General features: G+C 55.9%; 2 protein-coding genes across 2 annotated transcripts; one reads left to right on the forward strand and one right to left on the reverse strand.

Moving 5' to 3' along the window:
* Window positions 1-166: 166 nt before the first annotated feature.
* CDEST_14742 (uncharacterized protein) lies at window positions 167-452 on the forward strand. The gene has a single exon (XM_062930898.1). It carries the CDS (start codon window positions 230-232, stop codon window positions 392-394), a length of 165 nt encoding a protein of 54 aa, XP_062786949.1. The 5' UTR covers window positions 167-229; the 3' UTR covers window positions 395-452.
* Window positions 453-9,120: 8,668 nt separating this feature from the next.
* Window positions 9,121-10,034, reverse strand: CDEST_14743 (uncharacterized protein; the record flags this gene model as incomplete). The annotated part of the gene is made up of 1 exon (XM_062930899.1): window positions 9,121-10,034. The coding sequence occupies exon 1, from the start codon at window positions 9,691-9,693 to the stop codon at window positions 9,121-9,123; it is 573 nt and encodes a 190-aa protein (XP_062786950.1). The 5' UTR covers window positions 9,694-10,034.
* Window positions 10,035-12,116: the final 2,082 nt, after the last annotated feature.

Here is a 12,116-nt window from a genome sequence, read left to right on the forward strand (position 1 = left end):
AACCTCCAGATTAACAGTCTGACGCGCTAGCCAATTGTGCCATCGGGGATTTGAGCTGGTGATGCAATGTCTGGCTGGGAGATGTAATATCTTTCCTGGCTAGAACGGCCCCACACCTATTAACACCTCGACCCCATTATTTGACCACATCACATCACATCGCATACACCCATCATCCGTCGTGTGCCTCTTTTCTCTGTGTCGTCTCCGATACCTGTCTACCATCGATATGTCTGCCTCCGCAGATCATTCAAAAGACGGCTTACTATGCAATCCGAACTCTCCGAAAACCTTCATGCCTCACAGACCAAAAGTCGCCACGGACTCAGCGCCGCGCAGACAGCCTCGGCGTCTACACTCTATTGCGCGATTGCTTCTTTGGACCTCCCTGTAAGGGATTCCGGCCGGCGGTAGAGATAAAAAAGTGGTCATGAGCGACTTGCGTTTCATTGCCTCCTTTTGGCGGCAAAATTCCATCTGATAATTCTCCCGTCGCCGGAGGGTTTTTTGGCTGCCTCTGGCCGGCAATTTCATAGAGTTTATGTCGATTCAAATTTCAGTCAGCCTTGACACCCTACCCCTGGCACTCGCAAATAAAGGCAGACTCCATATCCGCGTCTAGAACCTCAACAAACTCAGCCCTCTCGTGTGCCGAAGTTCCGAGGAGTTGGGACAACGAGTCGCGAAGAGGTCCACGTCTCCTCAGCCCCTTTGATCCGATGTTTTCAAAACCTTGCAACTGGAAAAGGGGATTGCCAGCCACCCGCGGCACCGTCCTTTGGGCCGTGACGCTGACCTCGCCGGGTTCATCGCCGTCGCCGCCCTCCAAATCGGACGGGATGCGCCGGTGGCTGGGCTCGGTCAGGACTCAGAGGTTGCCCGGCTAACCCCTCCCCCTTCGCCCAACTCGTCTTATTTGGTAAATAGAATGATGACAATTCTTCGTCGACTCAGACTTTCGGATGCCCAGTGATGGCATGCCGTCAGCACAACCTCAACTAGGTATCAGGGAGAAGCTTCTCGAGAAAAGCAACTTGAGCTGGATCGGCCCTGACTCGCGGATAGAGTGTATGATGTAAGTTTGCCTCCTTCTCCAACTCTTTTGACGAGGCCCCCGAGTTCTACTGTAGATCTACCCTGTGAAATTGGGGGGACGAGAGCAGGGTGCTCTGCTAGGAGAAACAAACTTTGTTTGTATCCGATAGTCTGGCAGAGCTAATTACGCTCTCTAGAAACACCATTGCGAGCCAACGGTAGGCATTGGTGGGTGCGGTTGACAGGAGATGGGCGTTAGTAAGGCGCCACACCGCCGACGGTTAACGTTGGCTTTGGCCTCGGAGAGCATCCACTCGGCCAGTAGCGAGGAAAGCCACGCGAACCCGCAGAACCTAACTGCCCCCCCTTTTCCATATCCTCCAGGACGATTGAAGTAGATTGCATTCTTTGAATTGATATCCCGCGAGAGGGAGGGGGTTACTGACACGAGCGCGTCATCAACTAAGGCCATTCTTGTTTAGCGGCCATAGCCCACGCATCCTTAAAAAGCACCCTCGTCATCATCTAGGGCCGGTCAGGGCACAGCACAGGGCTGTCCTTCCGGACGGGCCAGCCGATTTCAGAACGGAGACTTCCACGCCACTTCGGATTCTCACCGGGTTGCCCATATGCCTATCAAACAACTAGCTCACAGCCTGGAGGATGGCAGATAGGCCCCCCGGTGGCAACCAATTGACCCCCCCAACGGAAGTTGAACTGTGTCTCTTGAGTGCATCGGGTGAGGCCGCCTCGGGAGGGGGCACAGGAGATTTCTCGAGCCAGGGCATACATAGTGCTCATCTAGATTTGGGCACCGGTCCGAGATGTTCGAAATTGGGTACCTTTGCCAAACGCCGTCGGAGCGATTACACATAGCATGGCGCCTCATGACAACCGTCGACGGGGTTCCGCATCTGTGACATGTATGTGACGTGACGTTGACTAGAACAGTGATGGTATTCCCACCCGTCTGCCAACAATCTGCTCTTGTGAGCCAAGAGATCACGATCCCAGTTGCTGATCACCGAGGCACACACGGCGCTCTCCCCTCTATGGGGAGGTGGAGGGATGATCCGTACTCTATCGGAGACTCAGGACTGCATCCTAAGGATCGAGGAGCATCGTCCACGTCTCACCACGAGCTTCACTTGCGGCCAGGAAGCGACAATCCAGGTAGCGCGACCATAATGAGCGATGATCTCGCCAATCTCGGGCTCGGGGCGTGCAAGAGTTCCAGCTGTGGATGCTAGCGGTCCGTAGCACACCGCAAAAGTGGTGAACCAAGCAGAACGGTGGCCATGCTGCGCTCAGGAGCTGCACGCGTGCTGAAGAAGACCCAAGCAAAGATTGGACCGGCCGTGCAGTGGCTGACGCCGCACGACGTTACTTGATGATCTATAGTCGTGGGTGCAGGAAGCCGTCACGAGATCGCGTTCCGGTCGGCACACAGAAGCCAAGTCAGGGGCAGGGGAGGAAAAGAGGGGTTTTCAGTTTTCAGTGGCGGAGAGATTGGCGGATGGCGGATGCCGTGACAAGCTCGAGGTGGTGCAGTTGTAAATGCCGTCCGGCAAAACATCAGGAACTTTTCCCGCTCGGCGATGATCTTGGAACCATTTGCAAGGAGGGGGGGCTGAAGTCGAAGACAGAGCGATTTGACAACCAAGCAGCCAACAGAAGGCCGGCAAAGGCCGGCAAAGGCCCAAGAGCCCAGCACGTGGAGGCAGCAAAGCAACGACGGACAGGACCCGACTACCGTTTATCAGGGAATGAAGTAACTGGCCAAGACCGAGGCGGAAGACGGGAGTCAACGGCCGCGGGGCGCGGCTGTTCAGCGGTGGCCCATGTGCCTGGGGCCGGTGGGTAGCGGAAAAGCAGAAGGCGTGGTGTCTGGGTGCCGTATAATTTGACGGGAATGCGCGATATTGTGCAAGCGCTGGGCGAGTCAGAGAGCACGGCGTCAATCAGGTCGGGAGCATATCATCGAAGACCTTCAGGGAAAGAAGTCCAAGACAGATTTGTTACCGAGACAGAGAGAGGCGGTCAAGCCGTTCCGAACCGGCCATAGCTCGCTCTACGAGGCCAGCAGCTGGTTGCCGTTAGCTTGTAGCGCTTGTCATGCCGTGAACTGTCAGAGCACTGGTCGCAGGTCAGTCTTGAACGATTTCTGTGATTCTTCGAGGGATAACCATCCTAGCCCCCTTTCTCCGGCAGCCAACATCACAGGACGCATGCAAGCAGCCGGCGGGTCGTCCAAAGCAGCGCACTCTGACCGAGCATGGAGCATAATCGTGCCTCTGAACGGAGAACCCACGGCGATAAGTGAAGGACATCGGGTGGCCAGAGCGGGTCCAGTGTTGGATGGTGCGGACTGGAACGGTAATGACCTCCGAAGAGGTTTCTGGGATTCGGACCAAAATTTAGCACAAGGCCGGAGCTTGGCAACGGCGGCCGGGGTAAATTAGGAGACGTGAGCGTACTACTATGGATCATGAGAAAGAAGTGTGGCGTGTAAGAAGATGGCCGAGGAGTCGAGTTGGAGATGGTGGAGACGGCGAAGCTGAAATCAAGCCTCGGACTCAGGCCCCATGTACCGGGGAGATAAAACCTCTCATTGAAGGAGGGCGGGCGGTCCAAGAATCGTAGAACTGACCTTCCCCGTGTCAGGTCACAGTTGGTGTTGCTTAAGGCGAGATGTGTGGTGGATGTCAAAAAAAAAGAAAAAAAAAAGGAAAAGGACTGAACAACGCTAGAGAAGGTAAAAAATGAGGCCTAGCGCAGGTTCTGCTACGGCGCCAGACCCGGATGGGTAGGGATCGTAAGGTGCACACTGCTGCTGCATTCGTCGGGTGGCAGCTGCAGTGCGCAACAACACTCGCCTGCACCTGCCCCCCTGACCCCAGCTCGTTGCCGACCAGCTACTACTGGCTAGCATTTGCCTATGCTTCCCAATCGGGCAGTATGGATAGTTCTAAATTTAGAACTAGGCAGCCATCCGACAGGGGTGTAGAAAGCCTGTAGCCAGTCATCGGTTGCGCTTTGCCTTTATGGGCCCTTAGGAGCGGGCTGCCGGCCCAGTCATCGGCCACTTAGTTCGCCTCCTCCTCCTTTGACCGCCGCTGGCACCACAATACATACTGTAGCCCACAGCTCTGATTCGAAGAAAAAAGAAGGTCCGGGGCAGCTTGATGGACTCGGCAAATCGGCTCTTTGCGCTGAGGCCAGCGGGGATCCATGTAGCCTAGTTCGGCTGCAGCAGGTGCTGGTTTGCAGCAATGCAGTCGTACTTGCCTTGTCTTGCCCTACCTTACCTAACCTGTCCGCGAACTTTGGTAGGGACCTACAGCGACCTGAACGTCAAATTGGTGCGAATAGTAGGGTACCGTTGGGTCGAGGAAGAAGGGTCGCTTTCGTTTCAAGTCGAGATAAGGTACGCTACCTCGCCCTCACACTTGCGCGAATGTTAGTGCCAAGACACGGCGCGACCAACGATCAACCGCCTACCGACGCAAGACTGAGCCACGAACTCCCGCCAGTCCGTCAGCGAGGAAAACGTCATACTGGGGCCATGCTCCGAGCACTTTGTAGTAGTCCGTCGTGACGAACACAGCAGTTTTCCAGCTGTCAACATGCCTCGGTCCTTGGGCAATCCTCGGCTTCGCTCTACTCCAGTCTATTTGACGCTACTGAGCAGCCTTTGCCCGCTTCAGGCCTCAACCCCCCCCCGCGACAGCATCGCCATAATGTCGAGACAACATCGACGCTTGTAAACCCACCCCGCAGCATTAGTTGTGGCCGGCCTCGCATCGCTTCCGCTGTCTCGGACCGCATCCTGTCGACATGCACAACATCGGTCATCACGACTAGGTTTCTTCGGCACGAACGGTCTCATTCTAGGTGGTGTACGATGGGATGAGAGTCGGCGGGAGTCAATTCCTTGGCTGCCAACGAATAACCCACCATGGTCAACCAGCAATTAAGCACGCTGTACAACCGCCAAGCCCCTCCGCACCCCCCCGGCAAGACCGACCATTCACCTCATTGGTCTTACACACTCTTCCTCGACATTCCTCACCCCTTGTCGAGCGGTGGAACTCCGACGTTTCCCCTGCCGGTTGTGCCCGGCGTGTCTTACAAAATTCGGTGGAGACCGACGCCCTGCGCATTTTCCAGAAGCCCAGCAGAATTTCCAACAACGTGCGGATACGCACCCCTAGCAATCAGCCATGATTAACGACCATAGCCGACGAGATCATGAGGGAAATTCATTCAATTGTCGTGGAGACGACCGTCCGTCCTTGGTTGATTTCCCACTCCATCGCCAACAATCGTATCATCCCCTGTCCTTGTCGAGGGGGTTCACTGACCGAGGATTGCTCTGGACGTAGCCGGCAGAGAAACATCGGCGAGGAAATTCTGCCAGTTTCTTGGCCGACGAAACACCACTGATTGACATCTGGCAGCATGGCTGCCCATCAAAAATCCCCCAGGGTCATCAAAACATGGGTAGCGTGCATGCCTATACCCTGTACACTGCACCCTGCCCCCCGACTCGGACTCACGGCGGATAAACTAGGCTCACTAGCAAAAGTCCATGGCAGAGTCGCATCTTCTCCGCACCGAAGAGGTCTTGTAGCGGAGCAAGCCTGGAGACCCTGGCCGAGTCCTTGGTTGAGCAGTCCCATCATAAGTATTGGAGGTCATGCGCAGTGTCAACCAAAGCACCACAGAACCTATCGCCCTGCTGATTGATTGTCGTCGCTTGAATGCGTCCGGCTCTGCACCACACATCTGAGCGGCTGATCAGTGAAGCGTCGCCGACCATACCGCTGCTGGAGCGAGTTTTACAAGGCTCACGTACTGCACATTCGCCAGTGGCGCGGTCTTTCGCCATTTCTACCGCCTCCAATCTACGCACACTACCGAACTGTGATGATTGGAGACGCCTTAATGGTTCGTTCGCATTATGGAGAAGACTCAACCCGATATTGAGCAGTTGAAGAGAGGAGGGTAGGAAATGCCGCCTTGTCAGCTTGTGGTCACGACATAAGTCAGTGGATTCGCCGCACAACAATGGGGTCGAAATGATACACAATACATACCCTAGATGATAGTCCTCGTCGTTCCGCTAGTTTTGCGGCGAACCAAATTGCATTAGAAGAGAGTTTACACATCTGAGGGAGCCTCATGGTCTCACCGAGCGACCGGGCCTTGTGGGTTTTTAGGAAAGCCTGCGAGCCTACTCGGTACAGATACTTTGGACAAATTTTTTTTTTGAATAGCGCCACTGGAAAACCCATTGCGTGGGTGAGATGGCGCGACTGGCTCTTGAGAGCAGATGCTCCCCCTAGACTCAATTCTCAAAGGCTTTTGGGGCACACCCATGCCATGCATGCCATGCATGCCATGGAGGGCCCTCTGTTCACTGTGTCCGGTCGCCGCGGCTTCCTCAACGTTTAACCCACATATGCGGGTTGATGATGCGCACAGGGTTGCTCCGTTGCCCAGTCGTCAACGGAGCCGATGACCGCTGGCCTTCACCAATACGCTGCGATCCTGACGCTCGAGTCTCAACGTGACGGCAGCAGTGGGGGCATGTCAGATCAGTCATCGGCAGGGCCAATTTCGAGCCCCCAAGCCGTCGTCTTTTTCCCCGAGGAGTTAGGTTGAAACTTTGACACGTCCCAAGCGTGGGATCGAGCACTTTTTGCGCCCAAATCAAATACGCCGGTAACGTCGATCGCCAACGAGTCGCTTGGAGACAGAGTATAGCCTGAATGCCACATGCTACTAGTCGACCGACAGCGTGCTATGGAACGTTGCGTCTCTCAGCCACCGTCTTCAATGCACGCGCATGACGTTGCTGACAGGGAGCCTGACAGCGCCCGAGAGAAAACGACTAAATGTGGTTCCCAGGTCAGCAGATGCCGGTATTCAAAGGACCCTGAGGGCCAGCGATTGAGCTCTCCCGGTGGCCGAGAGGACGAAGCCTGCGGTGTGAATTTGGCCGAAGCCATGCAGACGACAGCGAGCGAAAGAAGGTTATTTAAGAATAGAAACCCGCTTTGCCGCATACGGCAAGGCTGTGATGCCCTCTGCCATCATCCATGCCAGCATGCCTCTCTGCTCTGCATGGATTCTGGCTCGAGTCCACCTCGTTGAGGCCTCAGGTTAGAGGCTCTCATTGGTTCCCTCGCCTGCCGCCAACAGGCTGAGACTGTGAGACACCTATGGCCCTTCAATCGCCGGTGAAAAGGAGAAGATGCCGCGACAGGTTCTGTGAGAGGCTCGCATGGCTACAGGTATATGGCCCGAAGTACGCAGACGGGCCGAGAAGAAATGTCTGAGGGTATCATAATGCTGCTGCACCGCCGGCATGCGGTGCTTCCTGCTACCACATCGAGACGACCGACTTCAGACGACGATCGAGGGGTCAGCGGTTGCCATCCGACTGCGCGTTTGCTTGCTTGCCTATCTGCCCCATCCCCAATGAAGGGCCCAAATAAGGCGTTACCCACTCGTGATGTCTCTTCGGAAGATTGTCTCGCTGCTCCCTCACACCGCTGCCAGTCAGCAAATGACAGCCACCAAGTCAATGTTTGGAGTGCTGGTCCCTGTGCGCCCTGTGTCATGAAAAGGGCATGCCTGACAAATGGACGCCGTCCACAGGAGGGCGGTCAGGCACAGCGAAGCGGACCTCACACAGGCCAGCAACAGGCGACCCTTGACCGATGCTCTATCCTCCCCAGTCGGCCTGTGTGGATGCTGACGGCTAGACATCAAGCGCACCAGGTAAGGAAGTACACTCTGCATTCGTACAGCCACCACTCAAAAATCATACTCACGGAGAAGGAGGGAGTGGTTGACGCGCTAGGCAGTAAGCAGCCTCACCTCGTGGTTTGCGATGGCCATCTCAGATCTCGTCGACAATTCCGGCAACCTGCCTATGACGAGCTCCTGTCCGCGTCTCGTCTCGCGTTTCCAGGGCTGGAGAACATGAACAAGGGTATGGTGCCCTGTCAGGACAAGCCAAAAATGGACACGAGAAACCGATGTTTCAGCCAACCAGGAGTAGTGAGAAGCCTAGCAAACCCGATCTTCCAGCCCCTTGCAGTCTACAGAATGCCAAACGCACATTCAAGCAACGACGGCAAAGCCAAGACCACAGATGGGGGGACCCTTGGAAGGCGGCGACCTGCGCCCTACCCCAGTGCCTGGTGGGGTGCTGTGCAGCCTGTGCTGGACCGTGGACGGGGAGGGGCCTCGGAGGAAATGCGACGAAGACCTCGGGAGACAGAGATCCCCCTAAATAAGTTTCGTTCTACTTGAGACGAAGCTCCAAAGCATCGCATGTTGTTTTACAGCCGCCGCCGAATTAACGTTTGTTGTTTTTGAATTGGCCTTCTCCACTGACCGACCGAGTCCTGACTCGCCGAATGATGCGGGCATCCGCGTCCCAAGGAGCAGAGCCTGCCATCTGCACTAGCGAAACCCACCGAGGTGAGGCTCGACGCCGACGCCGACGCGGAGCGGGGGCATCATCGTGAGTTTCCCCCCTCTTCTCTCATCCCTTCACTCTTCTGGAACCGCGGGCGAGATGGCCAAATGACTATGACATAACAGTAACAACCACACACCTTGGCCCTAAGATATGACGGAACGGCCTCCCAGGGCCCCGAGGTATTCGGCTCGGTTGCCTCTGACAGCCGACTAAAGCATCAAAACACGGCCGAGGAGCAACAGTATCAGTCCGGGCGAAAACCGTCGCATGCTTGCCAGATTATCTTCCAAGAACAGCAAAGACTCTTAGTTTGGAGGGACTGCCTCCAAGGGATAGACGGACACGCGAGTTAGAGACAAACTGATAAGGAGACGACAGGGTCCAAAACATCACACGGCTGATATCTGAACGCCGACTATTCTGCCAAAAAATTTTTTTTTTGGTTTATTTACCAGACAGAAAGCCACCAGTCTCTCTCTCCCTCTCTCTCTCTCTCGCCCTCTCTCTCTCTCTCTTTCTCGTTCGCTCGTTCGCTCGACGGGTTGTTTTGGCAGCGGCGGCGGTCGGTGGATACTGGGGTTCGTCCTTCAACCCCTGCTATGCATCGACCCAGATCCCGGGAGGGAACTTGTGCGAGTGCTGTGGTTCGAAAGCTCGGACACCCCGGCACAAGGCGGCTTGAAACCATGTCTTGAACGACCGTCAGGTCTCTCGGGTTGATGTAACCTCGCTGGCACCCGGCCGTTTCTGGTGCCGCGGAGACGCTGCCGGTGTCGTTGCGGCTTCTCTGCATGGAGCTTGGCTTTCAGGACGGTCTCAAGATCCACACCGGCTGCGGGCTGCTGGCACGCCGCACGCCTGGCACGTTGAGCGCTGCCTCTAGTGTACGCTTGTGGCTCGTTACCGCCGCACCGCGCTCGCGCTTTTTTCGGCATAGCCTGCCATGGGGCAAGCAAGGCCCGCATGGGTGATGGCAGAATGTCCAAGGGAGAAGGGACGCACGGATGCCCATGACCCATGACCACATAACGTTCGCTGGTCTTTCTAGTGGGTTCGGAAATGGTAACAGGGTCCTTCCTTATCCGGTCGGGATGGGAAAGGTTGGCCTTTTGCAGAGACAGGGTCCGAATCGAACTCTCTGTGGCTGTTTGGACAGCCATGGCAGTCAGCCGCCTCGAGAGACGCCACCAGAGGCGACGATGACAGAGAGGCGGTCGTCATCCAACTTGGGACGATTGCGTGTGCAATTTTCGGGACGCTGTAGTTGCCGGCCACCACACGAGCTTGATTCTACTTGAACGACGAGGCGATGGAAGTGTACGATGTATTGGCGACACAGACACAGGCACGCTGCCGTACTGTAGTGTACATGTTACGGAGAACTCCGTCGTACACTGAATGATACACTGCATACCCATGCCCCGTGGATGCTATTTGTTGGACCCAGAGCTAGGGTCGCCTCATTGGGGCCGTAAGGCAGGCGGGCAGGCAACACAGCAAGGAGAGCGAGGGAAGAAGAATAAGAAGAAGAAGAAAAGGCGGACGTCTCTGGGAATGGAGAGAAGGCCGCTCTCTATCTTGGGCGTACGCAAGAAGAGAACCGCTTTCAGTGTAGCAAAATGTGTATGCTAAGGCTCTAGTGACGATGCTGCATGTTGCCACACTAACACCGAGGGAGGCAGGCCAGCCGGGGTCGTGGGACAGAAACAGCCGGACAGGGCCACATGATGATGTCGTCCTCCTGGTCGGGCTCTGACCGACTATCGCGGTGAAGGGCACCCTTTCAGCCCTCAGGCGGGGTGGGGGACAGGGCAGACCGTGCATGATGGCCATTGGCGAGTGCCGATGGATGGCGATGGAATGTTACTCTGAACGGTGGCTCTTCACGCCAAGGTCAAGGTCATATCGACAGCCACCGCCCGCTACTATGGTACGCCCATGCTATAGGGTCCCCGCCATTCGTCGTCTGGCGATGGCGGACGCTATTACCTAAATCTGCCAAGCGGAGAGGTAATGGAGAACAGATGACCTTAGTCACACCTCACCAGTGAAGGCCTATCCGGGAGAGAGGGCTCCCCCCCCTCGTCTAAGAAAGAGGGGCTGCGGAGTCTGTCTGGAGAGCGGGCGGGGACGCAAACATGAAAAAGAATGAAGCCTCGGGCGACTAGACATGTCATTTTGTGCCTTGGCCCTTGGAGGCCGTCGCCCCTTGAATCTTGAGGCATCTCCCCTTTCTCCTTTTCATTATTTGTATTTTAGTTTGATTTTGTCGCCATCTCTGCGTGCTCAAGGATGGGACGGACGAAAAAAGCAGCAGACACTGCATGTCGCCCGAGCTCCGATATGACGCGGCACCTCTGGACTTTTAATTTCCATCTTCCAAATGCTGAAGGGTGTCACAAGCAAAGAAGATGGAAAACCCAAACCCAAAGCCAAAGCCAAAGCCAAAGCTGCATGAAGCTGAGCCAAGTGGTTGTCTTGGGCTGGTTGGTCTTGTCATTGGCTAAGTAGACGAGTGGTCTGAGGGTGTTTGTGCATAAGCATGAGCATGGGCATAAGCATTGAGCTGCGACGGGATGGGATGGCAACGGAATCCATGAGTGGACGGTCACTGTGCGGACGCTGGCACAGACAATGCTTCGCTGGCTGATGATTGCTTCGCCTCGGTCGTGTCGACTAGCTTCCCGCCGACAGCTGGCACGCAGCGCGTCATTGGGTTGAACCGGAGACAAGACTCGCTATGGTCCCTATTCTCTGACCCCCAAGCATCATTCAGCTCTCTCTCGGCCGGCGGTCGCGAGGCTCGCAACGAGAATAGAAGCTATACGAAGAGGTACATGACGGCACGGCAAAGCCCATGGCATGGCATGGCTATCATCAGCGGCGCGATGCAGTAACGCGACTGATGGGTCGGCCGGCCAGGGCGGCGAAAAGCACCGGCAGCAGCGGCGGCATTGACGGCGTCAGGGGGAGGCGACAGTCTGGACGACTCTTACAGAGGGAGGGGGAGGGACAGCCCATATGAGATAAGGCAACGAGTACCCTGTGGTCTGTGGACTGTGGACGAGGACGAGGAGAAACCCAGCCACCTCACCCAAGGCTAGCCGAGCGTGACATACAATGTATACAGAGTAGAAGAGGAACGCGCTAGAAAGTTGCCAGACGGTGCGTGTGTTTTAGCAGTGCCTAGGAGCGTGTTTCCAGTCGACGAACTCTGGGACGTCGGAGCATTCCGCAAAGCGGTTTTGAGGCGCAGCCAGGGTCGATTCGGGTTGCATGGCACGATGGGAAGAAAAGAAGAAGGAGGAAGAGGGGGGAGTGTGAAAACACTGGTGGGAATTTGGAATGATTGGTAGAAATACAGGCGAGCTGAACAACTCCCACCGGCGTCTAGGCTTTTTGGGGACTAAGGGGAAGAACCGCAGCAAGCATGGGGCACTCACACTCAGTCCCTCACTCTCACTCGCCCACCCCCTCTTAGTCAAGTCGGTCGGTCAATCATCCGTCCTTGCCTTTTTTTTTCCCGTCTTCCTTTTTTCTTCACCACCCCACCGTCTATCCTCGCTCTTCGGCCACTCCCACC

This window comes from Colletotrichum destructivum, chromosome 10 (genome assembly GCF_034447905.1).
Source record: "Colletotrichum destructivum chromosome 10, complete sequence".
Lineage (NCBI taxonomy): Eukaryota > Fungi > Ascomycota > Sordariomycetes > Glomerellales > Glomerellaceae > Colletotrichum > Colletotrichum destructivum.

What these genes read in the sequence shown, in the direction of transcription:
- CDEST_14742 (XM_062930898.1), top strand. Translation starts at nt 230, where the DNA reads ATGTCTGCCTCCGCAGATCATTCAAAAGACGGCTTACTATGCAATCCG.